Below are 25,968 nucleotides of genomic sequence, written 5' to 3' on the forward strand. Positions count from 1 at the left end.
GCACTGTAGACTAGTCAGAAATAATCTACTCTCATTTTACCATTTACCATAATGTAAAAAAAAAAAAAGCACATTTATTTAATAAAAACTGATGACACAAACAAGTAATGGCCCACTGTAGCCTACTTAACAAACACATTAATTGTATGAATATGACTTATACTGATTAATAAATAGGCCTATAAGTTAATGATATTAAATAGCAGTTTTTGTGAATACTATAAAGTTGCCACCACACTAATTTAAAAATAAACAAAATAACAAAGTGAAAATAAAGTGGCATTTTGTGGTTATGGAAACAACAGTTACCATGGCAAATACACAATACTTCATGAACTGTTAATGAAACATGAAAACTGCTCCTGATAAACAGAATGCACATCATAACTGCATGCAAATCATAACACATGTCGAACCAGTTACGTGATTTATTGGTACTTTACTTTTATTTCATAACTTACAAATTGACATTGTAACGTAGTTTCTCTTGGGCTTATAATGTACGGCGTGATAGGGCGCAAGCGCCGCATGCACGCGTGTAACTAAAGAGTGTGCGCTACGAGTGCAGTAAAAAAGCTGACAGGACAGGAAAGCGGTTTTCTGAGGCGAGATAGATTTTTTTATTTTGTAACAAGCTACGAAAATGACGATGTTGCTGGGACTCCAAGGTAGCATTTTGGGGAAACTGTCTCTCTTTGCCCTTCCACCATGCATGACATGCACTTGGAAGACAAAAGTTTACTTTGTAAACAGTATTATTATAATAATATTTAGTAAAAATACAGCTCTTATTAGTTGTTAAAAGTGTACTAGTTACTATTTAATCAAATGTCAAGGGAAAATATATATTTTGTGGCATAAGGTGAAGTGAGAGCTGGACTGTGGCAGCAGGGGGCGGGGCGCGTTTTGTTCGACTTGAGAGTATTGCGGTTCGAACCGTGGGTGGTGTATCACGGTTTTTCGGTTTGGTTTGAATATCGCTACACCCCTTCCAATAATTCTACTGAACAACTTGTACTTACTATACAGTATAATAGTTTTGTGATTTTGCCAATAACATACGGCAGATACAACTGGGGCAATTTAAAGTTAATATTGATTTAATGGTTGTAATTGTACTCTTTTTACTATTAATATTTGAATGTATGTGCTAGTGTAGATGAGGTGATGTCTTTCTACACCAGTGGAAGTGTCTTTGCTGCTGCAGTGAAGGGTGACACCCTCTGCTAGCGGTATATTGGACAGGACGTGCGGTGTGTGGGAGCTGTCTGTGTCCATGGTGCTCAGGCATGTGGAAGTGTCACGATTTGTTTGTATGTGTGACTGGCTATTATTCTCTCAGCACTGTTTATGTGGGCAGCTGAGGACTGAAAGAATGTGTGGGCATAGCAGTTGCTCTGGCTACAAACGCTGGCCCCTGACAACATTGTACATCCACTGAGCGGACGAGACAGAGATGGACGGATGGATAGTTGCTGTGTCTGGAATCTATGTAATGGATCTATTTGTTGGTACAGAACAACAGAAATCTCAGAGGTCTACCAGGAAGAAATCACACCCTACGACTGCTCTGATAGTGCCTTGGCCCCAGAGGGACGGTTGTGCCAGTAAATGTCGGGTGCCGTTACGAGAGAGTGAGGGGAGAGTGAGGACCGCAGAGCAGCAGCTCTCCTCACTGACTGATTGGAGATCTGATGCAAAGGTTGCCTGCAAGCGTAAAGATTATGTGCATACGTTCTCTTATTAGATGCTTTAGTGTCTTTGGCTGACATTTACCTGTGTAAATGCCAATCTCAACACTTTCTGTTTCCGTGAAAATGTTGCTTAACACCGTTAAAATCACTCTTAGATGCAAACGAAAAGTTGAGACATTCATTGTTTTCTGAGTTAAGACCTAGCGGCCTCTTTTTAGAGACAGGTAAAAGACAAGATGTAGGATTGAGATTTGAGATGCCTGTAATGGCTTGGCTGAACCTTATCTCTGCTGATAGGATGTTGATTTTGTGACAAATTTGTCAACATCACCAATTACATCAGCTTCATTTTTAGTGTGGATGATATCTGTCCTGAGTTGACAGACCAGACTTGCTGGTTAACTCTCTACAGACCAGAGCATGTGAGCGATATTCTGCTATATGCCAGTGCGCACCACTCAATCTCTCACGGCCCACACTCGCGCTCTCCGGTAAAATGACGCTCAAATCCCGCTCCAACCTAAAATGTATCTGTATTGTCTTGCTGTTTGTAATGAATTTCTTGAATAGCCAAGTGGCCAGATTTACTTAACGGGGCAAATTAGCGTGAGCGCAATTCCAAAAAAGCGCAGATGGGAGTGGAAAGTCGTCTACTGACAATGAGCAAATTAAAGAACAGAGACGCAGTCAGATCATTTCCATAATGACCAACGGAATCTACCAGTTAGAGCCTTGTTTAAGACGTGCTTTTTTAGGACTAAATAATGGCGCAAACCAGTAAATTTACAAACTAAATCACCTTGTATTAAATATTCTCCTCCCATAAATGTTGCATCTGAAAGGGAAACTCCTAAAAATGCATATAAGGTTAGCCGCAAAAATAACCCTGTCCACCTTTTCAGCACTAATTTTTCACTGCGTGTCTTTATTGAATCCTGACAGTAGTTTTTAATGCCAAAAGACGGTAATTCTGGCCTAAATGTCTACATTACAGTAGGTCTATATAATACAGTTATGATAAAGCAATATACTGTATAAAATGGAATAAATAAACGTGATTTATTGAGCAGGAAAGTGCACAAAACTTATTTAAACATTCATCTAACTGCAGTTCTCAGCAGCATGAGCAGTGTCTGGGATGTTCACTAACCTGCATATGAAAAAGGGTGTTCTGGGTTGAGTGAGCGGCCTTGAAGCAGACTGAGGGAGCGGAATCTTCAGAGAGGCACTCCCTGCTCCAGAGGAAATAATACCACTCCCTGTTCCACTCCGCTAACATGCTCTACTACAGCCCAGAATTCTATAAGGATGAATCTCACAAAAACTCCCCCCTGTCAGGTTTATTTTGCATAAAGAATTGAAGCCTATGTTAAGCACATATTTTACATGTATTTGACCCAGACAGCTACTTTTTTATGTAGTTCCCATTATTTTCAAAACCTTTATAATTCATATTTGCTAGTTTTAAATGCCTTTATGTACAGAATATATTGTTTTACTCTTGTCTCAGACTTTTAATCTTACTCTACAAAATATTCTAATATTCTAATTGGGGCGGCAGTGACTCAGTGGTTCATGTAGGTTGTCTACAAACCGGAAGGTTGGTGGTTCAATCCCCGGTTCCACCTGACCAAGTGTCGAGGTGTCCATGAGCAAGACACCTAACCCCAGCTGCTCATGACAAGCTGGATGGCGCCTTGCATGGCTGACACCGCCGTCAGTGTATGAATGGGTGAATGTGAGGCAATAAAGCGCTTTGGATGGCCATGGGTCTGTTGAAAGCGCTATATAAATGCAGCCTATTTACCATTTAATATTTTGATTAAATATTTCAGATTTTTTTTTTAAGATTGGCATATAAGATATGTATATTTTTCTTACACAAACCCATCGATTCACTTAAGAAGGCCTTTATTAACCCCCCGTAGCCGTGTGGATTACTTTTATAATGGATCGATGCACATTTTTTGGGCTTCAAATTTTGGGCTGCCATTCACTGCTCTTATAAATCTTGGATTTAGCCAAGACAATTTTTTTTATATAACTCTGATTGTGTTCGTCTGAGAGAAGAATGTCATATACACCTAGGATGACTTGAGGGTGAGTAAATTACGGGATAATATGTGGGTGAACTATCCCGTTAAGAGAGTTAACTTCTCATTCCTTCAGATTTTGGGGTGAAAGATGATCCAAACATGTTCTTGACAGATTGCATGTCATTCACCCGTAACTTGACACACAGTCACACATCACTATGTGGGTCACAATCACTTTTGCAGTGAAAAACTGTGCCTCTGGACACTTGCTACTTTGCCTGAGGACTGTGTAAGTGGGCCAATAACCTGGTCGGTCTGAAAGCTGTGTAAGTGAAAAGCTCAGTATTTTTTTCACCCACCCAGTTGACCCCATTTACCTCCGCAAACGCCCGTCATTCAGAAAGATGGATGAGTGATCCTAGTCACTGTGCTGCTTGCCTATTAAAGACCTAATGGAGCACATACCGGGCACAAATAAGCCTTCGGTGAGAAAAGGCCACAATCCCTCTCCCTCTCTCTGGTGTGTCATGATAAAATGGTCCTATTCATTATGCCTGCTTACTCCGTTGTACCCAGAGTGTGTGTGTTTTGAATTGGCTTTTGTGTTTTGTTAGTAATTGTAGGGGTAATAATGTTTGTTGGGAAGGAGAGCGCAGACAGATGAGAGATCATTGACTGTTCTGAATAAACATACTGAAGAAAGGGCACATCGGTGCACACTTGAGTGTACTGATTACTCGACGTGCGTCACTGTTCTGTCAATGGACTCTGTGTACCGTGAGTGACTGTTCACGCTATAATGTGAATGAATTAATTATGTTTGCTGCAGGTAATCTATTTCTGGCATGTTGAATAGTTTCTTTGGTACGTATTAACTGTGTCTGAGCCGTGGCCTTGTGGTTTATCCACATTGTTAGATGCGTTGAGCTGGTGTTCATGTGGAAGATGCAAGTTTTCAGCTTTTCTGTATTTACTGTATACTATATCAGCAAGAATAACAAAAAGGCTAAAGAACCTATAAAAATGACTTGACAAGTGTAGTTTATCTTTCCCTTGATTTTATGTTATATATCGTGTTACAACCGGAATTTAGGACAAAATATATCAGGGCTTGGTAGTAACCTCCAATAACCATTATGTCACAACCCTAATGTATGGTTCAAATGCAAGCCTTTACTAAGAAGCAGATAAGTTGTCATTAATATTTAGGGGCCAAGCATCGAAGGTACGTTAGGCACCTATTGCATCCGTTGGTGTTGTTCTTATTATTATTATTCTGTTCTGGAAGTCTGTGGCAGCCCATAGAACCGCTTGCAGGTAAGTTATGAAATTTGGCACACAGATAGAGGACAGTCTGAACTCAAGACGATTTGATTGCATATTTGACATAATTTTCCATCATGAAAATGTTTTCAACATTTTGAATATTTAGAAAAACCTACTTTTTTGAACTCCTCCTAGGCCTCCTGCTCCTCCTTCACGAAAATTTAACCAGATCATCTTCAGACCATGCCAGCAAAAAGTTATGAAATTCAAGTTGATTAGTCAAACCATTCTCAAATAACGTGTGAACTAATTCAACAAAGAGCATTCCAAAATGAACAAAAGGCTATATCTCCGCAACGCTTTAGCGTATTCTGACCAAACTTGGTGTGTTATGTCGACCATGACCTGAGGGTTCCTGCACCGTTTGGACGCAGTGCCACTAACATGGCAAAACTGGTCTCTTTATATTCGTTGCAGTTGTACCATACCCAATTTTCCCATACCGGCCATAAATTGTTATATTTCACAAACGCATTGGCATATCATTACAAAACTCTGTTTGTATCTTCGGCACCTAAAGTTTGTGGTTGAAATATCCAATGAAATATCCAAAAATGCTAATAATGTTTGATGTGTTTTGGCTATTGTAATGAAACTTTAATTACTTGAAAGTCATTTTTATTCTCTTTACTATTTCGAACTACATCTAGACTGTTGGTCAGGTTTTCACAAAAATCTAATCGTATCTTTAGTCCATGCCGGCAAAAAGTTGGTTTTTGTATACCGCAGTTTGGATTTGCATTTAATTGCTCATTGTTGCAGTTGGTCTGATGCTGCCAGCCATGTTGGCGTGTCTTATCCTGCCTTCTTTGTGCTATTAGTAAATTAGTTACAATTTATAAGATATATTAAAATAGAACACAGTTATTTACGTTGTAATAATATCTCACAATATTGTATATTTGAACAAATAAATAGAGCTTTGGCGAGCAATAACCTTGATCTTTTAAACGTAGTGTACTGTAGATGGTCTCAACGCTAACAGACACTGGCTATAATTTCAAGGGGTTTTTGACTGACTGGTCTGACTAACAAAATGGCATTGCTGTTGCTGTCCCTATTTCTGGGTTTGTAGGTGGTTGTTGTTGTTTTTTTTTTTTACCCAACTCCATCAAAATACACAATCATTTTGGCACAGTAAAACCTGTTTTGACCTTAAAAATCCCTAAATCCCAGCTTTTGAACTGTGCCGACTTCAAGTAGACATTCAGGCACAAAGAGGATATTTCTCTCTCTACCTGTGGCTTTGGTTCATATAGCAAGAATTCAGCACGTTAGTGGGAGATTTACTCATATAGACCTCGGCATTCACCTTATCTCAGGTATACTAAGCAGCTCTTTCTCACTAAAAGAAACCATATCCTCCATAGAGGACACACTATGGGGAGAATGGCCAAATAACTATAGCTATATCATATATCACTCTATTGACTGGGAAGGGCACCATAGGTATTCCAAATGTGACCTTCCAACTAATTTCATTTAACTGTCCTTTTCTCAGATTATTGTAGCATTCTGCTCTATGCCCCTTTTGCATACGGTAATTGGCTGTGAATCAAAGACCTTAATCAATAAGAGAGCATGGCGAGTCATTTTCAATAAAGGCTTCCATTACTCCTCTGAGCCTGGCTGTCTGGAGCATTCTCTGGCTGTGTTTTTAAAACCGCGTGAGCTGCATCATAGGTGTGTTTGAAATTTCAGACCAAGTGGACTGTCTACCAAGATGTATTTGAATGTTCAGACGATATGAATCTAGTGAGTAGCCAACATAGTCAGCAGTTTTGGACATCATAATTACATGCAAACCTAGTGAGCTGCCTACCATGTCAGCAATTTTATCCATCATATAGACACGTTTGTACATTTTATTTAAATGATTTAAACCTTGTGAACTGCCTACCTACAGTAGTCAGCAATTTTAGACATCATATAAGCATATTTGAATATTTGACTCAAGCTAAATGAGCGCCCTATGTCGACTGCATTTTAGCAACCATACATGTTCAAGCATTTGATTCAAATGAGTTGACTCCCTAGACAGCATTTTTGGCTATTATAGTCATGTTTGAACAATCACGTCAAACTATACTGTTCAAGCCTTCCTTGACAGCCTTTTTAGGATCGTAGACACATAATATAGTTGATTCAAATGAATTAAACATAGTAAGCTGCCTATACCTGTACAGCTACTTTTGACAGTCACAGTCAGGGGCGCGGGAAGTGGGGGTGCAAGATTGCAAATGCAATGCACATTTTTGTTCATGTACGTTTATTCATTTTTAGAATTTAGTAATTTATTTGTAATAAACATTTTAAGTGGCCCATTAAAAAGTATTATTTATTTGTTGAAATATGTTTTAAAACACACATGAGGTCACATTGTGACCGTTGCGGTGTGTGCTTAGAAAGAGCGGTAATATTTCTTCCAGTGGAGAGCGCATTTCTAACAATTCTGTTCATTTTTAAAGCTCATTCTGCTCAGCACTGCGCGCTCAACCCAGAATGCCCTTTGTGACATGCTGGATAAAATATTGGCCGATCTGAAATAAATAGCTAGGGCTGTCCCTGACTAAAGTTTTTTTTTATTTATTAGTATTATTATTTTCTAGTTGCCTAGTTGTTCATTTAAGCCATCGTTCACGTGGCTTAATTTAAAAAATATTCTGTTCATTTCTAAAGCTCATTCCGCTCAGCTCCGCACGCTCAACCCAGAACTCCCTTTGTGACATGCTGGATCAAATATAGATCTATCTGAAATAAATAGTTAGGGCTTCCCCTGACTAAGTTTTTTTTTCTTTTTTCTAGTTGTTCATTTAAGCCGTTGTTCGCGGCGCCGGTGCCTCCATGTCATTGTCTGTTATAGGCTATGCTTATTATTTATTAAATCCGGGCAATTTGGTTGATAAAATTAAGATGCAATTTATACAAAACGAAATTCACTTTAAAGAAAGGCTTTCAACAAAAAAAACTTAATGAAGTGTTCAAAATCATTTCTGACCCCCATGTCTTCTGACATTATGCATCTTATGTGTCCTGTTCACTTCTCAACGTAAATGAAATAAAAAATGAACATTATAATATTTAAACAGAAACTAAATGCGTGTTTTAATGGCTACAAGTATAGTAGGCTACAGTACAGAGAAATATCATATCGGAGCGGGATTTGAGCGCACGTAATTTTACCAGTGAGCAGTTCATGAGTGAAGCACATGCTCTGGTAAGGTACACTCTTAAAAATAAAGGTGCCAGGAAGGACCAAAAAGGGGTTTTCACGGCGATGCCATAGAAGATTCATTTTTAGTTCCCTGAAGAACCGTTTTGGGAAAGTATCTTTAAAGAACCATTTTTTTTCAAATAATTTTATAGTCTAAAGAACCTTTCTACGCTATAAAGAACATTTTGTGCAATGGAAGGGTTCTTTGGCTATTTACGGTTCTTCATGGAACCACACACCTCGCCAAAGAACCTTTCTTTTTAAGAGTGTTGGCAGGTTTTTTGCGTTAATTTTTATTTCCTGTCGCTGTGCAGGCTCTTTTATTGTATATGACTGTGTAAACAGCTCAGTAAACCTTTTATTTAGAGGTTTAATATAGGCCACAGTCCATTGCATTACGATTGCAACATTATGCAACAAGAATCAACATTGTGAAAAGTATTCTCATCAATATATTTGTTGTGCTTTCATGTTTTATAGACTCGATATTGTTTCTATAAAAGACCCCACCCACCCCCAACCCAAAACATCTTCCTGCGCCCCTGGTTAGAGTCACATTTAAATGTTCTGCCTACATATACAGAATTTTTGGGGCATAGACACATTTATATATTAGACTCAAATGGTCTGAACTTACTGGAGCTTCCTTCTTGATATAATTTACTGAGTCTTGAATAGTCTTCTTCTATGCATTTGATTCAGTCCTAGTGAACTTTCTACCTAAACAGCCTTTTTGGACATTGGACAGATACAAAACATTTTTTCAAATGATTAAACCATTATTTTTGCTGCTTAGTGAGCTGCCTACAGTGTAAAGATGTAATTTTTCCTAAAATGTAAAAATGTTACAGTAAAAACCTGGTTAACTTCAACTTACTTTACCATATATGGTGATAAACTGTTAATGGTTTAACATTGCATTGTGTAATTTTACTGTAAAATATTGTTAGATTTATGGGTTTTGCATGTAAAACTATTAATTACCATATGATTTATGGTAAAAAACAATAGTACACTTCCTGCATGGCACATTTTATTTATTTATACACATTTTATATGAATCTTTTGTTTCTTATTTTTGTTATCAGTAATGTACATTACGATGTTGTATGTAACATTTTCTGTTATTTAGTTCATGTTTAATGTAGTATTTTAGTTTCTTTTGTCTTTTTGTGTTTGACCCTGCACACTGTCTATGTATGAACATTGACCATGTTTTATGAACAGGCCACTTACGATGAACTCTGATTCATCATGTGGCTTTCTATTTTACCACCTGTATTGTTATGGTGACTATCATTACATTTTAAAATAAAAAGCCGGTAGGACGCTCACTAGGTTTTGATACGCAGCCCCTCTATTTCTCACTCAATATATTGTTGTGTTTCCATCTGACTTTCTCCATCCATCACCCTTTCATCCTTTCAGCGGCATACTCTCTCTCTCTTTTTCACTCGTCACTGGATTAGTCAAAGGTCATTTTCCCAGCTGACTGATCTTGGCACAACACGTTCACACCTCAGTGGTCCTGTTCAGTGTCAAAACCCAAATGCACACACAAGTGTCACACTAATGAAGATGGAACGTGGGCCTAGTGCCATGAAGTAAATGTGTGTGTCGCAAACTAAATGCGCGTATACTTATGTGTGTGTGTATGTGTTTTCCCCCAACAGGCTTGTTAGAGAGAGCCGCCTCCTGCCTGTTATCTTTCAAGTCATAGAGGTAAGTGTGCTTCTGAGCTTTTGGTTTCCTCACTGCCAGTTTGCTTGATTCGTTTCTTGCTTTGGGTTTTCTGCTCTGACTTCAGGAAGCAATGGCATTACCAGAAAATCAAAAGCTTTATGGAAATTAGAAAACACAATTTTGGAGAAATTGGCCATGTTGCAGAAATTTATCAATGTATTTAAAAAAGAAATAGCGGTAGAATTGCACCTCTCCTCGACAAACATATAATACTATATTGGTAATTTAAAGGCCTAGTTCATTCAAAAATTTACTTCTGTCATTATTTACTTATTCCTAGTTCATTCCGATTCCATTGTGTTATTTTGATGTGTGTGTGTGTTGTTTTTTTGTAGAACACAAAAGGAGAAATTTGAAATAATTGTGACATCATCTTTTTATTTATCACAGTTCAAAGTGACCATGGCTTTCATGTGGAAGCTTGTTTCAGTCATGTAATTTAAAAATAATTGAGAGTTTATATGCAAAAGTTGCAATTCCGATAAAAAAAAAAATACAGAATTGTGAAATATAAACGTACAATTGCAAGATGATAACGAGATAATGATTTTTCTTTTTTCAGAATTGCAAGACTCAGATTTAACGTGAGATATAAGCTTCCAATTGTGTGAAAGTCGAATTGCGAATTATAAACTCGCAATTGCAAGTAAAAAAGTCTGAATTGTAAGATATAAACTTGCAATTACAAAAAAAAATCAACTTTGAGTTTATATCTACCTAATTCTAATTGTATATCTCAAAATTCAGACTTTTTTTCTCACATTACTGAGTTTATATCTCACAATTCTGAGAAAAAAGTCAGAATTACGTGATGTAAACTTGCAATTCTGACTTTTTTCTTGCAATTGCAAGTTTATATCTTGCAATCGTTATTTTATCTTGCAATCAAACATTATTTTCTGTGATTAATCGCGGTTAATCAATTAAAAACACTTATGTTTTTAAAAGTTTTTAATATATTTTATAATGTAATAATTTCTCAGTTAATCTCCAAATGAATGTAGAAAAAACATAAAGGCAGTATATTTTAAATATTTTTTAATGCCTTCTTTTTATGAACGAAAACCAGTATCACTGATACTAATACAGCTACTGAAGCCAATTTTAAACATGAATTATTGCCATTCAACATTACAGTGTAATTGAAAGCTATCATTTTTTTTAAACATTTATTAGGCTTATGCTAGCCAAAGGATGACAGAAAAAAACGGATGTTGGGTGAATTGCGTAAAAAAAAAATGTAATGCGTTAAACTGGAAAAAATGAATCTCATGCATTGACACGTTAACGTTGACAGCACTAAATTAAATGTAACCATAAAAAGTCAAATAAAGGAATCGCTTTCCAAACTGACAAATAAAACTACCTTTCAAAGTTTTTGGGTCAGTAAAATGTTTTGTATTTGAAAGAAGTCTCTTATGCTCACCTAGACTGCATTTTTTTAAAGGGGACCTATTATGCCTAGTTTTACAAGATGCAATATAAGTCTCGTGTCCCCAGAATGTGTCTGTATAATAAATGATCTGTGGGGTATTTTGAGCTTAAACTTCACAAGGCAATTTTTGGAAAAATATGCTGTTTCCGTGCTTGTATCTTTAAATGCAAATGAGCTGCTGCTCCCCATTTCGGTTTCCAGAAGAGCCTTTACAGCTCATGCCTCGGATACTCTGCCAAAAACCAAACCATCTGTATTGATTATCATCTCTATCGCGGTCACGATCACGTGACATTGCAGTTCTTCATCATTACGAAAGTTGATTATTTGCATGCGTTTGAAAGCCATTTCAGCCATTCAGTAAACTTCTGATATATGGTTTTCTGAGCGCACACATCTGAAGCACGCGCACAGAGCTTGATGTCAGCCGGCGTGTACCGTGAGTATTAAACCAAGTTCTCTTTCACATCTTATTGCTCTTAAACTGTCAAATACACACATAAGGTTATGTAAAAAAAAAAAAAACACACACACACACACACAAGGTTCACATAAACACAGTCGGTTATGTCTGTATACATAAACAGCAGGGAAAGAAATATTATATCTGTGTATTAAATTGACAGCAGAATAATATACAGTACCCACCACTGCTTTATATGCTGTTAATGTGAATCAAACAACAAAAGAAAAACAGAAAATAACTCACTGCTCTTGATTGAATAACTGTAGTAGCTTTAATAAAAATATATTTCTCTAAATGCTGCTGTTGGCAGCATGGCAGACTGTGTACTGCTCACTGTGGGCAGGGTCTATGCTAATAGGGCAGAGTCCATCAGCAGTCATGGGCGGGTCCTAATCATATGTGACATCATACTGCTAGAATCTGCAAACGGCTTGTTCTGAGACACTGCTTATGATTTATGGGGATTAAAAAAAGAGGAGTGGGTGGATTTTTACCATTGTAGGGTGGTTGTGTACACACACTACCGACACATTTATGTTCAAACACCATGTAAAAGTGAATTTTGAATAATAGGTTAAAAAAAATTATAATAATACAAAAAAAGTAATGTTTATTACTATTTAAAATGACAATTGAAATACTACTACAATGTAAAATGACTTGAATGTTTTCTATTTTAATACTTGTTTTAAAATACATTTTTAAAATGTAATTTATCCCTGTGATGGCAAAGATGAATATTCAACAGCCATTACTTTAGTCTTTACTGACACATGATCTTTCAGAAATCATTCTAATATGTTGATTTTGGTGCTCAAAAAACCATTTCGTATTATTATCAATGTTGAAAACTTTGTCGCTTAATATTTTTGTGGAAACTAATTTTCTTTTCAATATTCTATGAATAGAAAGTTCGAAAGAACAGTATTTATTTAAAGTAGAAGTTGTTTGTAAAATGAAAATGTATTCACTGTTAATTTTGATCAATTGAATGCATCCATGCAGAATACATTTCAAATGTTTATTTAATTCATGTTTAAAATGTTAGTAACTACAGTATTAATATCATTGAATAATTTTATTACTTGCTTAAGTGTTTTATAGGCATTTATATAAAGGCATTTAGCCTTATAAATGCTGTGTGCATATGCTTGTGTAACAGTCAGACCTTTCTCTCGAAATATGTTCCCATCCCAGTATCCATTGAGTTATTATGTAAATGAGGCAGTAGGGGTCTGACCTATCAGAGTGCAATGTGTAATTGGGTTGCAGAGTTAATGGAGTGTGGATGTGAGGCCTTTTCAACAGCAGGTTACATTCTCATTAGAGTGGACCCTACATCGACTGTTAACAGTCAATACCACCCCCACCCCTCGAAACACACAAAAACACACACATCCTTATTTCAAGTAAGCCTCAGTGATCGGCAGTCTAAAATATTGTCGCTGTCGGGCGGAAACCTTGTATCTTTACAGGGTTACAAGGTTTTTGACAGGCAAATTTCAGTGAATTTTGGTCATACATGGTTTGTCCATCATTAAAACGTCTGCATCTGAGGCAGTGAATTGCATTATATTTTCCTCAACTTACAGTTTATGAAGTTTTCTTACGCTCAGCTTTTCTTTTCTTTTTTCCCTGTCATTTGGCCAAAATCTCATGCTGTTAAAGATAAAGTGCTTAGCACAGGCTATTTAAGACACTCTTCTCCGCTCCTCAAATGCATAAAACATATAGCCTTTAAACTTTTTTATAGCCAAAAAAGTTATGTAAGTTATGTCCTATGTAAGGCTTGGCATTAACTTTTTTGCTCACAGCCAAAGTTAACAGCTACTCAGCATTTTCTCTGGCCACAAAACTGTTGTTTAGATATTTTTAATGTTATCTAATATAATAGAATATTATTTAATATTAGGCTACTGTCACTTTAAGACCTGACGCACTGATCCATTATACTGTTTCTCAACTGACTGTGTTTAAGTGAATACTTGCCAAGACCGGCATTTTGACTTGATTTGACTGAGAGACGGCTTTATGTAGCCTGGCTTTGCCCTCCTACCTACGTACACTCAATTTTCATTTTCCTTCAGTACTCCGTCTGAGATTGTGGTATATTCTCTGGTTTTCTCCGGTCAAATTTTAACCGGTCCAATCAGCGAACAGAGGGAGTGTCTGAGAACCATGATGTTGATGTCGTGTGCTAGTTTGAGATGACATGGGTCACGACCAAACGTTAGTGATTGGCTATGGCAGATCCAGAGTGTCTCTGGTCAGATCCAATAGTTTTAAACTTCAACAAAGTACCCGCCTTCAAGGTCAAGTACCCGCTTGGCAATGGAGGGTGGCCAGTCTCTCTGTACAAATGAAATGTACGAGAGTCTGGTAGGACCAGGCTAGGCTTTATGTGCGTGCACAAAATCTGCGGGAATGAGTAAAAGTATGCGCAATACGTTATATCCCACACTGAAATTCAAGCCCTGTACCACCAACAATATTCGTCCAGAGAAAATGAAACTAGTATGTGAAAGGAGGTTTGTGTGTCAACTCGCTGTCGGAGAGATCATGAGAGAGCGAGAAAGCACAGCTGGTACTGTGTATTCTGCGGAAAATCAGTATTCGATGCGTTTCAGATATTTAAGTATCGAGATATATCGAAAAATATTTTTGTATTTTGACAACACTGCATTGCACTTAGCTTATTATTTCAGATGTCTTTCAGATGACTACAATTGAAAAATGTATTTTCTATAGATAAAATTCAACCCCGTGAAAGTGGCTAGTTAGAGTGACTACGTTACACGCCACTGCTGAAATACACGTATTCGTACCGAGAATTTTCGGTACATGTCTTTCGGGAGTTGTAACCACCATTAACCACCAATAATCGCAATAAGTTCTGTGTTTTGTTACTTTCTATAAGAAACAAAGTCTTATCTCTCAATTGTTAATTGTAACCTTTAATATTATAGCAATATGTAAGTAAGGGCTCCCTATATTTAGTTTACAGCATTAGCAGAGATAGACAGACAGACACCCACAACCAGAGACTGTCCAAAGTGCATGTGGCACTACATTCAAGATAGAGGCTAGGTGGAGTTATGAGGTTTTACAGACATTTTGAGGATCCTATGGAGTTACGAGGTTTAGTTACAAGATCTTTTTTTTTAATACTTTTCTTTGGTTAAATATTTGCAAAACCCACAGACAGATGTTAATGGTGACCAATAGAATGATTTATGAAAAATAAATAAAAATGATGAAATATGGTGGTTTCCGCCCGACAGCGACAATCTCTGAAGAGCTTGGCAAAAAATGTGCTTTAGATTTAGATTTTTTGGTCCCACTTTATATTAGGTGGCCTTAACTACTATGTACTTACATCAAAAAAATAGTACAATGTACTTACTGTGTTCAAATTGTATTGCAAAACCCTTTTGCTGATATTGAGGTGGGATACGGGTAGGGACAGGTGTGGTGGTATGGGTAGGTTTAAGGGTTAGGTGTAAGGGAAGTGTCAACTGTGTAATTACAAATGTAACTACAGAAATTAATTACAGATGTAATTACAGGCAGGTATTTTAAGTACAATGTAAAAACATGTATGTACACAATAAGTGCAATGTATCAAATGACTAATTAAAATGTTTGTACATAGTAGTTAAGGCCACCTAATATAAAGTGGGTCTGATTTTTTTTTTTTTCCTACAATTTTTGAAGCTTTCTGATAAATGGTCATTGTTGAGCTGCCCAGCAGCAATCCCGAGCCAACAGATTTTTAAGAAGTATCTGATGATTGATCCTCTGACGTTCCCATTACCTGAAGTGAAAAATTACCAATGCATTAAAATAACTTTTCAAGGTTAATGTAAGCCATAAACCCAGAGTGTTTCATGCATTGTAATTTCATTTTCCAAAGGATATACATTTTCATCAGCCAAGCCAACCAAATAAAAATCAAGTATCCAGGCTAAGTATTTAATTATGGGCCATTTTAATGAAAAAATACACAAAGCCAAAAAGTATTAGGGTAACACTTTACAATAAGGTCACATTAGTTAACTAACAGTACATTTTTTACAGTATTTATTAAATTCTGTTAAGATCATTTAAATAACAATAGTAAAGATTAAGAAATGCTTTAGATTTATTTTTCATTTTTAGTTAAGGCCCCATACACACAGAGACACGTTTAGCTGTATAAGCAGAAATTTTGTGTCATATCTGCGTGTCGTCCAGACGGATCGGACGTTTGGGGGGCTGAAACCGCTATTTTTTGAAACCGTGTCCCAGAGTGGATAAATCTGAAAATGACACCCTTGCGTTTTCGTGTGTAGAGCCAATCCGTATATTTATGAAACGATGATGTCATCACCCCACTTCTCGACGCATGCTCCGTCGTCGTCTTCTCCATATCTCTGTGGCAGAATTACAGCGCCACATACTGGTCTAGCATGTATACTACACCGTTTTGAGACGGTTTCAGTGGTTTTGTGTGTACGCAGATATTTCTTGAGATGGAAATTACGGAGGGGAAAAAAAGATTGGATGGGGAACGCTCTGGCTTCGTGTGGATGTGGCCTAATGTAGTTAACTAATGTGAACAAATGGAACTTTACTGAAAACTTTTTTTTTTTACACAATGTCAACAAGTAATCAACAATTATGCATGAATACAACTCTGAATATCATATCTGAAAGTCAAAATTAGTGGCAGTTACTTCCCCACCATTATCTTGTCGGTCAGAATATTGAACATCCTCGCTCCTCTGCTTCTTTTCCCACAATGCTCTACAGTGAGCTGATTGCATGCTTGTTTACTACATTACTGATTGCTACATTTACCTGATTTCTCTCTCTTATGCACTGTCCTGTGGTCTGTAATCACATTTGCTGCTGATTTTAGCATCGTTCCAATGAGACGGGTTCATCTCAAACCTGTAACGTCCATCTGTGCTTGTCTTTTCTTTTTCTCGCAGCTAGCATTTGGTTGCGAAATTCTCACAGCAGTAAAGCGTTGCAGTTAAGCCCCACTTTATTTGGTCAGTTGCTGTTGTCTGGCAGGAGATTAAATCTCACAGCTGGAGAAGATCTTTTGGTTTTAATCACATTTTCAGATTGATTAATTCATTAAATGTTAGCTCTGCCTCATTAGATAATTCCTGAACTAATTTTTATAGATACACCAATATAACAATTCTGGCCAGTATCGATTACAAGGTATTACAGTACTTATTGCTCATACTTGGATTTTTTCTATCAACATTCTGACTTGCGTTCTTGCTTCTATTTTGCCTGAGGGACGATTAACATAGATGAAAAGTTTCATAGATTTTAATTTAATGAATAGTATGAGTCATTCCTATAGGTCATGTTAATCATTGGTTTGTGCTCTTTTGAGTTGGGCCAGTAAGCAACACTCAAGCATTGTGGACATTGAGATGGGCAAACATCTCTTAAATATTTAAAATGTTTTAATCTAGTTGTTTTTTTATGATATAGCCAATTATTTAATAAATTAATAAATGTGCACTGTTTAAATAGTGCCTCTATTATAGCCTGGTCCAACCAGACTCTTGTACATTTCATTTGTACAGAGAGTCTGGCCACTCTCCATTGACAAGCATTTAACTTCCTTGAAGGCGGGTACTCTGTTGAAGTTTAAAACTATTGGATCTGCCCAGAGACACTCTGGATCTGCCACAGCCAATCGCTAACGTTTGGTCATGACGTATGTCATCTCAAACTAGCGCACAACATCAACATCATCGTTCTCAGACACTCCCTCTGTTCGCTGATTGGACCGGTTAAAATTTGAGAATTGAGAAAACCAGAGAATATACCACAATCTCAGACAGAGTACTGAAGAAAAATGAAAATTGAGCGGAAGTACGTAGGAGGGCGGAGCCAAGCTACCTCTATTATCCTTTTTGGAATGTTACCTTTCATTTAGTGTGTAATAAGGGCTGCAAAGTTGTAAAGATTAAAGTACATGACAAATAAATGTATTGTCTCCTAAAAGAAAGAATTGATTCTGAACTGTTGAAACGAGCCGTTAGTAATTCCAGTCAATTCCTGTTACATACCTATGTAACTATGTAACAAATTTGTATAATGCCTGCTAGAGCTGCACAATTCTGGATAAATTGTGTATCACGATTCTCAATCGCGATTCTCCCAGAATCTGACAACTAAACAAAATAACATGCAAACTACAGGTTCTGACAAAATGGTCATTGCTTTAGTCTATTTAAAAGATGTATTCATTTGAACAAAATAAATAACAATTCGAATGGAGTCAGTGGGTCTCATTCACTAATAATTGTGTGGATTCTTTCGTATTTTTACGCACATGAATTTGTTCTTAACCTCGTTCTGGTGTTAGTGAATGTGGAGTATTCTAAATGAGCAGCCATGTGCAGGAGGCTAGTCATTTGCATAAAACACACCCAAGCCATCTCCTTATATTCCACACACGCTTTCCTTACAGCCTTTCATCACTCTCGTCAAACTTGCCGCTGTTCGCAGACGCGCTCTCGCCCTAACCTCGAGCAATGCCAAGTGTGCCATTCTCACCAGTTCTCACAAAATTTCACACAAAAACCTTTTATAAAGATCCAAATTACAGAGCTCTCATTAGCCAGCTGTACATACCAGTGTTAATTTAGTTGACGAATAATTTTCGTCATAATTTTTGTCAACAAACCTTTTTTCACTGATGTAAACGAGACGATAACTTAATAAGAACTAGTGTTGGATGACAAAAACTATGACGAAAACATTTTCGTCAACAAATAAAAACGAGATGAAAATGTTAGTGAGGGACGATTAGGGAAGAGATCCAGTCAGAACTGATATCCTGTGTAACAGATGCGCACATTTGATTTGAACGTGCTGATCTAACTGCTGGAAAACACGGCGCTGTTGCGCGCGCTACAGACTCGCGCATCCCCAATACAGCGCTCCAGAGCGGCTCACAATCAATCAATAACACACATTTATGCCAGGCAATTGTTTATGAACTAATGCTGATGAATAATGATAATGTTTACTTTACGATTTTTATATAGTAATATGTTTTAGACGGTTGTAACAATGCATATTATCTCCCTCATCTGAACTTGAAGCATCCAGCAACTGCAACAGAGGCGCAGACATTTCAAAATAAGAGTCAATGTGTATTTCGAGCTTGTTTATAATTAAAAGTCACGCATTATATATTAGTTTTTGTTTGCACAATAAACTGTATTTTATTTAATTCACATTAAATTCATAGACAGGAGGAAAGATCAGTATTTGACACATATTCAATAAAGTATAATAGTTAACAAAAACCATTAAAAAAATCTAATTAAATAAATGTTAACTGAAATAAAATAAATAAATAAATAAACAAACCTATTTGGAGCTTTAGCTTAACCTGATATGGCCTACTGACTAAAACAGAAATACAAAGTTATAAAAACAATATAGATGTTTTTAAAAAAACAAACAAAAAAGTTAATTGAGCTCTCTTTCGTGTATTTTTAATGTCAAAAACAAAATTATGTCAAAATGTCAGTTCAAGTGACAGTCAGTTATGTAATGCTTAAATGCTTAATGTATTACAATTTAACTAAACTCATTAGATTTTAGGAGACTAAATCTACTGTAGATTTTCTTATGATATTTAGTCGACTAAAACTAAAAGCAATTCAGATGACTAAAATATGACTAAAACTAAATCAAAATTTGTTGTCAAAATTAACACTGGTACATACGAGTGCATATCTGCGTTATTCAGAGAAACCTCACAGCTGAAGCTATAATGCAATTTTTCTTACCCTTTAACTGTATATGATTGAATGTATTAAAGATGAAATTAAATTGTATTATTTAATCATTTCATTGTATCATTTTATGTATGGATTATATAATACAATTGTAACACTTTACAATAAGGTTTCATTAGTTGACATTAGTTAATGAATTAACTAACATGGACTAACCATGAGCAGTACATTTGTTACTGTATGTGTTCATCTTTGTTAACGTTAGTTAATAAAAATACAGCTGTTCATGGTTTGTTCATGTTAGTTCACAGTGCATTAACTAATGCTAACAAGATTTTAATAAAGTATTAGTGCATGTTGACTTTAACAAAGATAAATAAATGTTTTATTAGTGCAGCTCATTATTAGTTCATGTTTACTAATGTAGTTCATTTTAGAAAAAATATTTTACGAATCGTTGGTGAATTGCGATTTGTTCTTAGAATTTGTTCGTACACATGATTGGTGAATGATGTCTCATTCATCACAACTTGTTTTGTTATTGGATGAATGAGCGTTTGTGAATCAATTTGATGATTAAATGACAAAAACGTTTTGTTATACACTCACTTGTCCCCACCTCCTGGCGTAACCATAAGCAATACAATACATACAAGTTACAAAATACTTTTTTTTAAAATGATTTACTCTTATTTTGATCAATACCATGTTTGTAACCAAACTATACACTTTTATCCCCTTATTTAAATGTTTATAACACATAAATAATATGTGTTAAATATATATGTATATATGTATAATAACGATAATGTGTGTTTGAAAAGACAGTTGTTTGTGAAGCTGCTTCGTACATGGCAACTGCTCTCTCCGGGTCAGCATCAGTGTGACTGCAGAAATGTTGCAGTGTGATGATCGTACTTTCAAAGGTTAAACAAAGTCTTCATTTAAACAGTTTAACCGCACAGGTGTCAGCAGAGCTTAAGCAGCACGTATAGAAGTTCATAGGAATTAATTGGAAATGCTCGTTCTGCTCCGCTTGCTTCGCGCCAGTGGACACCCGTCATTAATTCACATGGGCAGCGCTAAAATACGCACTGTTCACGCTCCACTGAAGCTTGCGATGTGGAACAGGCATAGAATACATAGCAGAAGTGTGGTTCTTTAGGAATACGATTGCGTGGGTGTTTTAATGCCAGCCTGTGGTCTTCATTGCCTTCCTACGAACAATGTCTATTTTGACCCGCCCTTATACACTGTAGTTGTAGCTGAGGCCTGGAAGAGTTTGGTTTGTGTTGTCGACATGTCGAGAAGACGCTGTTTTCAGCGCTGCGAAAGCAAATCCGCTTTGCATGCACTTCAAAAGGATGAGGACTCGTGCTACAATTAATACAGGGTTTGATCACTGTGCTGAGGAAGCCTTCAGAGCTGAAATTCAGATATTGTAACGGGTGTTTTGTTTCCGACACACGCGCTGTAAGCAGTAGACCAATCACAACAGACTCGGCCACCTGACCAATCAGAGTAGAGCTGTCTCGGGGAAAGGAGGGGTTTTCAGAATCTTTGAGAAATAAGGTGATGTGCAATGTATATTATGAGAAAATTAATGTTTTTTGACCTTTGCTGCATGTAAATATTTTGTTCGAGACCTCCCAAACAAAATGAGAAACCTTTAAAATAGCATAATAGAGGCACTTTAAAATTAAAAAGATGTAGGTTTGCTCTGTAGAGAAAATGTCTCATGCTGATGTTATGGAATGAACAACTCGTGCGATGAATGAGATGCAGACTATTACACTTAAGCAATACCTTTGCGAAAGGCCATGCTTTATTGTGAATAGTCACAGCTAAAGGTTAATGTAGGCAAGATGCACAGCTGAGTGCCTGCATCTTCTTTAGCTGTGACTATAGTACAGCGGTCTTTAGTGTCTTATTGCTTTTAACAAAATGGTTTCTACATACGTGATCTTTCAATGGTTTGGGGTCTATGTTTTTTTAAAGTAAATTAATACATTTATTCAGCATTAAATTAATCAAAAGTGACAGTAAGACTTTTACGTTCGAATAAATGCTAATAATAATTACCAGCACCACCGTTTTCAGCTGTGATAATAAGAAATGTTTTTTGAGCACAAAATGATGCATAGAATGATAGAGCAAATGTATTAAAATAGTAAAGTTATTTTAAATTGTAATAACATTTTACATTACTGTTTTCTGTATTTTTTTTTTTTTTTAATTTACATAAATGCAGCCCCGGTGAGCATAAAAGACTCAAAAATATAAAAAAAAAATGATATATTCAATAATTAACATTTATATATTTAAAAATAGCCTAGTATATTACACTTTAATATATAAGGATTCATTTATTAGGGTATCTGTACTTTTACTCAAGTACTTGATTTGAGTACTTTATATAGTTATACGTGTGAAATATATAATAAATATATATATATATATATATATATATATATATATATATATATATATATATATATATATATATATATATATATATATATATATATATATATATATATATATATATATATATATATATATATATATATATATATATATATATATATATATATATATATATATATATATATATATATATATATATATATATATATATATATATATATATATATATATATATATTAGGGCTGGGCAAATGAACGCGTTAACGCGGGCGATTAATTTTTTCAGCTTAACGCAATTAAAATATTTAACGCAAATAATGCAGCGTCCGTTTTTATATCCATTTTTGCTTAGCGTTACATGATCATCACGCTCTTATTCATGTAAATGCTTCCAAGCCTGACAAGACACAAGGGAACGTGCTGTATGCCAATGTCCTGTCTCTCTCTCTGTTTGTGTGTGTGTGTGTGTGTGTGTGTGTGTGTGTGTGTGTGTGTGTGTGTGTGTGTGTGTGTGTGTGTGTGTGTGTGTGTGTGTGTGTGCGTGTGTGTGTGTGTGTGCGTGTGCGTGTGCGTGTGTGTGTGTGTGTGTGTGTGTGTGTGTGTGTGTGTGTGTGTGTGTGTGTGTCAGTGTCCTGTCTGTGTGGATGCGTCTCATGTCAGCTAATCAAGGGACACACACACACACACACACACACACACACTCGACGCATAGATAGACTCGCGTCAGTTTCCTGCTCACATCGAGTTCTCTTTTGCACTTGAACAAACAATAACACAGAGGATTTTGAGTATTCTCATATTAGGAGTCATATATTAGTTAAATAACGTCTTAAATGAACTTAAAGAGTTGTGAGGAAATGAGATGCGAGGGACCGCGCGTCAGATCCGCGGCTGTTCTTAAAGTGACAGTAGCACTGATGATGCCTGTCATTAATGTTCATCAAAGAACAACGGGAACAGAGAAAATTTTAGCTTTAATGATGATTCATCTATATTTAATTTATTATTTATGCAGTTAAGAAAGATAACTATTACATTTCTGTATATGTATAACAGGGAAGGCCATGGGTAAATATAACATTTATTATTTTGGGTTTATGTAAAGATTGTTTTAAGTTCACTTAAATTAAAAGTTGTTTTTTTAAAGCCTAATAAATGTTGAAATTGGGAGCTTTCAGTTATACTGTAATGTAACGTCATTAATGTTTCATAGACACTTTAGTATCAGTGATACTGGCCTTCATTCATAAAAATATGACAATACAACACATATTTAAAATATGCTGTCTTTAAATTGTTTATACATTAATTTGGAGAGTAACTGAAATGATTACAATATCAAAATATTAAAAACGTAAAATATTAAAAACTTGCGATTAATCGCGATTAATTACAGAAAAAAGTGCGATTAATTAGTTAATTTTTTCATCGATGCCCAGCACTAATATATATATATATATATATATAATCTTGGGATTGTCTAAAACGTACTAAACAAGCTCGAAAAAGCTCTAAACAATCTCTTTACTGTTGTACTGTACACATACTGTACACTGAATTCTGAATTAAGTTTCGTTCTTTAAGTTTGTGTGTGTGTGTGTGTGTGTGTGTGTGTGTGTGTGTGTGTGTGTGTGTGTGTGTGTGTGTGTGTGTGTGTGTGTGTGTGTGTGTGTGTGTGTGTGTGTGTGTGTGTGTGTGTGTGTGTGTGTGTGTGTGTGTGTGTGTGTGTGTGTGTGTGTGTGTGTGTGTGTGTGTGTGTGTGTGTGCGCTTTGGTGTGCATACATTTATGAATAATATGAACTTATATCAGTTGGTTATTTGGTGCCTTTTTGGAGTCTCTTTGGAGTCTTTTTTTGGAAATACACCTACATTTACCTTGAAAAAAGCTTGCAGAAAATACAGTTTTGCGAGAATCGTTCTTCAATCTGATAGTTTACTTTGCTGGATGTAGCAAATGATGACAAAATAAACGTGTTAAACAAGTGATGTATGCTTAATTTCACGATAAGTATGCATTTAATCGCACAAAAGTCGGTTGTAAAAATTGTAATTGACACTGTAAAGTCTACTCCAGCACATCCCAAAGACTTTCAATGAATTTAATTTAGCTCCCTCCCAACGATTCTTTCAGTTTGATCCTGATGAATCTTGACATTGTCATCCTGGAATATGGCCATGATGTGTCGTCCTACGTGGTTGTTTAAGAAACGAAAAGCCACACAATCAATTAGATTTAGAAGAACTGTTGGCAAACATTTGGCATGCTGGAAACCATAATAATCACTGCAATAATGATCCAATCATTGACTCCAAGCATTTGCCTATTTAAATCCAAACATCGACTTTTTTTTTGGCCGGGCAGTGTATATACAGACATATAGCCATGATCCATGACTGGCCCTTTCCTGATCTCCTCTCCGTTTACTTCCTGTCATTGCTTCAACCGTCCTATCAATAATAAATGCAAAAAGGCAATGCTAGCCCTTGAAGTCTATGAAGTGACATCCCTTGGCTTGAAGACAGTTCCTAAAGTAACGGCACAAAAAAAAGATCTGCCATTATTGCTGCCCAGTGAACAGGTGTTTCAGGTCATAGCTGGAACGCCGTTTTGAGCAATCTGAAGCAAAGCGTTCTGTTTTATCAATTAAGAGTCTACTGTCTCGATATTAAACTTTCTTTGGAGGCCAAACTGAGCTCCAATCAGAGTGCAGCCTAGGCTAAGTGCAGCCCAGTCTCTGAGTCTATAATTCAGATACGGTCCATTTATCCTCATGAGCCCTGAGAGGACATGAAAGGAAGCCGAGGACTCTAATAAACAAGAGATCGCTAATGAACAAGGAGAGAGAGAGGTTTGTGTGACTTCTTTGGCCATCTCAGCAAGCTAGTGAGCCATAAGAGACGTTAGCTACAGCCTCACATCCCCTTTAATCCCAATCCCTCAATACTGCTGCCCTTCCAGTTCACAATCTGCCCTCCTCACAGAGGTTTGGGCCTGTTTGCTGTAACAAGCGAAGGGATTACCGCTTACCGAACATTTGAATTGTGTTAATGTGCTGAGGCGAGACTTCTCTGTGTATCCCAAATCCCAAAGCGCCTTATTGGTCGAAACCTTCAACAGGAAAAAAGACTAATACTGATGACAAAGGCTGAGTTGTTTAACGTATATCCAGCCCATTCAGCTCTACGAAGATTATGCTTGGAATCGGTCTGCAATTGTACAACTCACATGTCCAGAGAGCTGGTCAAAAGTTTGAATGTTGTTGAAAAAGTCTCTTATGCTCACCAAGTCTGCATTTATTTGCTGAAAAATACAGTAAAAAAAAAAATAAATAAATAAAAAAAAATATATATATATATATTGTGAAATATTACCATTTTAAAAGGACTTTTCTATTTTAGTATATTTAAAAATATATTTTCCAGCACTCATTACTCCATTCTTCAGTGTCACATGATCCTTCAGAAATCATTCTAATATGATTTGGTGCTCAATAAATATTTCTTATTATTATCAATTTTTAAGACCATGATATACTACCATTCAGAAGATTGGGGTACGTAAGATTAAAAAAAATAATAATAATAATTAATTAATTTTAAAAAAATATTCAGCGAGGACACATTCAATTCATCAAAAAAAAAAAAATGTAAGACGTCATTTAAACTTTATTCATCAAAGAATCCTGAAAAATATTAAACTGCAAAAACTGTATTCAATATTGATAATAAGAACCATTGTTGATAATTGAGCACCAATATTAATTGATAATAATTGAGCACAAAATAAACATATTATCCTAAAGGTATTCCTAAAGGATGTGACACCGAAAACTGAAGTAATGGCTGCTGAAATTCAGCTTT

At 36.1% G+C, this 25,968-nt stretch overlaps 1 protein-coding gene across 1 annotated transcript in view; it reads left to right on the forward strand.

The window, feature by feature from the left end:
* ulk4 (unc-51 like kinase 4) overlaps nucleotides 1-25,968 on the forward strand; it is a 264,458-nt gene that overhangs the window by 145,988 nt on the left and 92,502 nt on the right. Inside the window, exon 30 of the mRNA XM_079837455.1 lies at nucleotides 9,944-9,992. Coding sequence (XP_079693581.1) covers nucleotides 9,944-9,992 — 49 coding nt within the window. The remainder of the gene's footprint in view (nucleotides 1-9,943; nucleotides 9,993-25,968) is intronic.

Source organism: Gobio gobio (genome assembly GCF_949357685.1).
Source record: "Gobio gobio genome assembly, chromosome: 15".
NCBI lineage: Eukaryota > Metazoa > Chordata > Actinopteri > Cypriniformes > Gobionidae > Gobio > Gobio gobio.